Source organism: Pseudophryne corroboree, chromosome 2 (genome assembly GCF_028390025.1).
Source record: "Pseudophryne corroboree isolate aPseCor3 chromosome 2, aPseCor3.hap2, whole genome shotgun sequence".
NCBI lineage: Eukaryota > Metazoa > Chordata > Amphibia > Anura > Myobatrachidae > Pseudophryne > Pseudophryne corroboree.
In genome coordinates, this window is record NC_086445.1 from 1,009,698,503 (window position 1) to 1,009,703,726 (window position 5,224).

Below are 5,224 nucleotides of genomic sequence, written 5' to 3' on the forward strand. Positions count from 1 at the left end.
GGGGGGGGGGGGGGGGGGGGGGGCTATAAGTAACCCAGGGATCCCAGCTTCTCCTATTCCCTGCCTGGGTGTCTGGTTCATATGCAACCTGTTATCTAATGAGAATATTTGGGTGTAGAGAGAGACACACAGAGTCCTCCTGAGTCCTGTCCCAGTGTGTAAGTAGCACAGAGGCTGCTGCTATTCTTGCATGTTACAAGATAAATTATAGATTTTATTTTTCTATGTGTATGTTAAGGTTGTTTAAGTTGTCTTTTTTCCATTACAAGAACATTTTATAAAATAGTTATCTCTTAATTAGCTGGAGCTATAAATAATACTTAGGCATTATTAAACTATTAGCTTCAATCTTATATACACCATTAGTTTAAATTTAATCTAAACAATCCATACCTCCTAACAGGACCCATTCCAGGAGGGACACAATTCTCTCTACCTGGACTTACCTCTTAAGTTATGATTGTTATCACCTGTGTTGAAATACCTTTCTTATTGATTAAATAGTTCAAAACAGGTGATGCCAATCATATATTAAGAGGGAAGCCCAGGCTAAGAGCATTTTGTCCTTCCTGGAAAGTAGGGTGGTATGCACAATCTAATGTACACCCTCCTTTCCCCAGGCCCCCCTGTCTTTAGTGCCCTGGGCCCCCCTAAGGCTTAATCTTTGTTCCAGCCTACAATAAATTGTGAAGTATATTGAGGTAACCTTATTTGGAGATGTTCTCTTGTGGAGGAACCACGGCAGTACAAGAAGCCACCTGAATAGATGCACCCCAATTTAGGAACAGTTGGTACAGGAGATCTAAACCTCACATGTATTAAACTCTGATTGCAGATTTTGGAAAGTGAAAAAAATCCCATTTTGCCGCAATCAGGTTTCCATTGGTATTAGTAGAGATGTGCAGTTCGGTTCTCCAGAAATCCGAATTTTGAGGATCCAAACTGAACCAAAACTCAATCCTGCCCAACTCCCCCCTGAGTTGAACCAATCCAATCTAAATCCCAGTTTGAATATTCCGGCAGTTTGGAATTCTGAGTTTAAATCCAAATTTGGGGTTTTGGATTGTAGCTGTATTTATAGATTTTTATCAATCAATTTAGATTTTTTTTTTATCGATTTTAAGCCGAACCAAAATCCGAATTCGAACCAAAACACTTGAGGGTGCTTTTGCCAAAACCAAAACACGATGATGAATTGGAACCGAAACCAAAACCAAAATACGTACATCTCTGTTGGGGAAAAAATATTTGTGAAATTATAATTAACTGAGACATGAGGTTGCCATTACAATATCATTTATACACATGAATAGAAGATATTTTACTTGTGTCTTGCTGCACCAAGAGCCAAGAAACAATACATAAACCAATTTATTAAATGTACTGATAATTTAATATGTAAATTGGTGTAAATTGTAATAGTGGAGGGGGTGTTAGGTGAAGGCAGCCATGTTGTGTTCGGGGGAATGTAGACCCAGTGATACCACAAGTTCCTGGTGCAGCCATCGAATGTAGTCACAGGAACATATGTCAGTGCAGCACACAAAATGGCTGCCTGCTCTCTGTATACTGCAGGTGACAGGCGCACATTCACATTTGAGAAAATATAAACAAATCATTCTCGCTCTGTAATTGTGAGAACAGCGGCATATAACAACTGGCCGCAAAATTAACTTAGCTGCAGAGAAACATTAAACCGAACACAGTTCCTGTCATTAATGCATGATAATTAAATCTTTATGACGATAATAATGTTTCAGTGTATTTTTAATGTCCTTGTTTTTTCACATGTACTGTATTTTTATTTGTACATTTTGCATCGAACAGAAAAACAAATGAGGTAATGGATATAGTTATTTAAATGCCAGTGACAAATATATATATTTATGTTTTAATATATTTTGCTTTCTGTATTAGCTTGAAAGCAAACTTTTTATTTGATTGTATAACTATTAAACGAGTTAATCAAACTGATGTCTCAGTGCAGCTTATCCTGACTTGTTTCCTTGAAAGACGTTTCCATGTTCTTAATATGCGTAGTATCAATATTTGCTTTGTGACTGTTTCTCTGTCAGGTAATATGCAGGATAGGCAGAGGTGCTGACACCTGGGGGTTTATCTGTCAGGTAATATGCAGGATAGGCAGAGGTGCTGAGACCTGGGTGTTTATCTGTCAGGTAATATGCAGGATAGGCAGAGGTGCTGAGACCTGGGTGTTTATCTGTCAGGTAATATGCAGGATAGGCAGGGGCGCAGAGACCTGGGGGTTTATCTGTCAGGTAATATGCAGGATAGGCAGAGGTGCTGACACCTAGGGGTTTATCTGTCAGGTAATATGCAGGATAGGCAGAGGTGCTGACACCTGGGGGTTTATCTGTCAGGTAATATGGAGGATAGGCAGGCGTGCCAAGACTTGGGGGTTTATCTGTCAGGCAATATGTAGGATAGGCAGGGTCGCCGACACCTGGGGGTTTATCTGTCAGGTAATATGCAGGATAGGCAGAGGCGCCGACACCTGGGGGTTTATCTGTCAGGTAATATGGAGGATAGGCAGGCGTGCCAAGACTTGGGGGTTTATCTGTCAGGCAATATGTAGGATAGGCAGGGTCGCCGACACCTGGGGGTTTATCGGTCAGGTAATATGCAGGATAGGCAGAGGCGCCGACACCTGGGGGTTTATCTGTCAGGTAATATGGAGGATAGGCAGGCGTGCCAAGACTTGGGGGTTTATCTGTCAGGCAATATGTAGGATAGGCAGGGTCGCCGACACCTGGGGGTTTATCTGTCAGGTAATATGCAGGATAGGCAGAGGCGCCGACACCTGGGGGTTTATCTGTCAGGTAATATGGAGGATAGGCAGGCGTGCCAAGACTTGGGGGTTTATCTGCCAGGTAATATGCAGGATAGGCAGGGGAGCGAACACCTGGGGGTGTCTGTGTCAGGTAATATGCAGGATAGGCAGGAGAGCTGAGACCTGGGGGTTTCTGTGTTAGGTACTATGGAGGATAGGCAGGGGCAGGGGCGCTGAGACCTGGGGGTTTCTCTGTCAGGTAAAATGCAGGATAGGCAGGGGCGCCAACACCTGGGGGTTTATCTGTCAGGTAATATGCAGGATAGGCAGGGGCGCAGAGACTTGAGGGTTTATCTGTCAGGTAAAATGCAGGATAGGCAGGGGCGCAGAGACCTGGGGGTTTATCTGTCAGGTAATATGCAGGATAGGCAGGGGCGCTGAGACTTGAGGGTTTATCTGTCAGGTAATATGCAGGATAGGCAGGGGCGCTGAGACCTGGGGGTTTATCTGTCAGGTAATATGCAGGATAGGCAGGGGCGCAGAGACCTGGGGGTTTATCTGTCAGGTAATATGCAGGATAGGCAGGGGCGCAGAGACCTGGGGGTTTATCTGTCAGGTAATATGCAGGATAGGCAGGGGCGCTGAGACCTGGGGGTTTATCTGTCAGGTAATATGCAGGATAGGCAGAGGTGCTGACACCTGGGGGTTTATCTGTCAGGTAATATGCAGGATAGGCAGGGGCGCAGAGACCTGGGGGTTTATCTGTCAGGTAATATGCAGGATAGGCAGGGGCGCTGAGACTTGAGGGTTTATCTGTCAGGTAATATGCAGGATAGGCAGGGGCGCTGAGACCTGGGGGTTTATCTGTCAGGTAATATGCAGGATAGGCAGGGGCGCAGAGACCTGGGGGTTTATCTGTCAGGTAATATGCAGGATAGGCAGGGGCGCAGAGACCTGGGGGGTTATCTGTCAGGTAATATGCAGGATAGGCACGGGCGCAGAGACTTGAGGGTTTATCTGTCAGGTAATATGCAGGATAGGCAGAGGTGCTGACACCTGGGGGTTTATCTGTCAGGTAATATGCAGGATAGGCAGGGGCGCTGAGACTTGGGGGTTTATCTGTCAGGTAATATGCAGGATAGGCAGGGGCGCAGAGACCTGGGGGTTTATCTGTCAGGTAATATGCAGGATAGGCAGGGGCGCAGAGACCTGGGGGTTTATCTGTCAGGTAATATGCAGGATAGGCAGGGGCGCTGAGACCTGGGGGTTTATCTGTCAGGTAATATGCAGGATAGGCAGAGGTGCTGACACCTGGGGGTTTATCTGTCAGGTAATATGCAGGATAGGCAGGGGCGCAGAGACCTGGGGGTTTATCTGTCAGGTAATATGCAGGATAGGCAGGGGCGCTGAGACTTGGGGGTTTATCTGTCAGGTAAAATGCAGGATAGGCAGGGGCGCTGAGACTTGAGGGTTTATCTGTCAGGTAATATGCAGGATAGGCAGAGGTGCTGACACCTGGGGGTTTATCTGTCAGGTAATATGCAGGATAGGCAGGGGCGCTGAGACTTGGGGGTTTATCTGTCAGGTAATATGCAGGATAGGCAGAGGTGCTGACACCTGGGGGTTTATCTGTCAGGTAATATGCAGGATAGGCAGGGGCGCTGAGACTTGAGGGTTTATCTGTCAGGTAATATGCAGGATAGGCAGGGGCGCAGAGACTTGAGGGTTTATCTGTCAGGTAATATGCAGGATAGGCAGGGGCGCAGAGACCTGGGGGTTTATCTGTCAGGTAATATGCAGGAAAGGCAGGGGCGCTGAGACTTGGGGGTTTATCTGTCAGGTAAAATGCAGGATAGGCAGGGGCGCTGAGACTTGAGGGTTTATCTGTCAGGTAATATGCAGGATAGGCAGAGGCGCCGACACCTGGGGGTTTATCTGTCAGGTAATATGGAGGATAGGCAGGCGTGCCAAGACTTGGGGGTTTATCTGCCAGGTAATATGCAGGATAGGCAGGGGAGCGAACACCTGGGGGTTTATCTGTCAGGTAATATGCAGGATAGGCAGGGGCGCTGAGACTTGGGTGTTTATCTGTCAGGTAAAACTGTATGCACGATTTCTGCATTCCTGGTGATTCTTCCTTTCCACACACACAGCAGAGAGGCAGGTGGTCCCAAACAGCCTACACACTGAAAAAAATAATGGCAAATTTTATTATGTCGGAATACTTCAATAGATTCTGGGCTAGACTTTTCCAATTTTAGAATGTGAAAATAACCACACAACTTTCTTAGTTCCTAGAATTGCACACTCTCTGTTTTACCTACAACTTAGAACATGACTTTTGCACCATAAACTTTTGTTTACTGTCAACAATTTACAAACAGTAAGTCTCTTTTTAGAAACCAAGCCACATTAAATATACTATTTTATGCT

The 5,224-nt window shown here is 45.7% G+C and overlaps 1 protein-coding gene across 1 annotated transcript; it reads right to left on the reverse strand.

The window, feature by feature from the left end:
* Positions 1 to 2,996: 2,996 nt before the first annotated feature.
* On the reverse strand, positions 2,997 to 4,913 carry LOC135029432 (uncharacterized). Its single transcript, XM_063953845.1, has one exon. The coding sequence runs from the start codon at positions 4,911 to 4,913 to the stop codon at positions 2,997 to 2,999; it is 1,917 nt and encodes a 638-aa protein (XP_063809915.1).
* Positions 4,914 to 5,224: the final 311 nt, after the last annotated feature.

Excerpts from the sequence above, each read along its gene's own strand:
- LOC135029432 (XM_063953845.1), bottom strand. The coding sequence starts at position 4,913 with ATGCAGAAATCGTGCATACAGTTTTACCTGACAGATAAACACCCAAGT.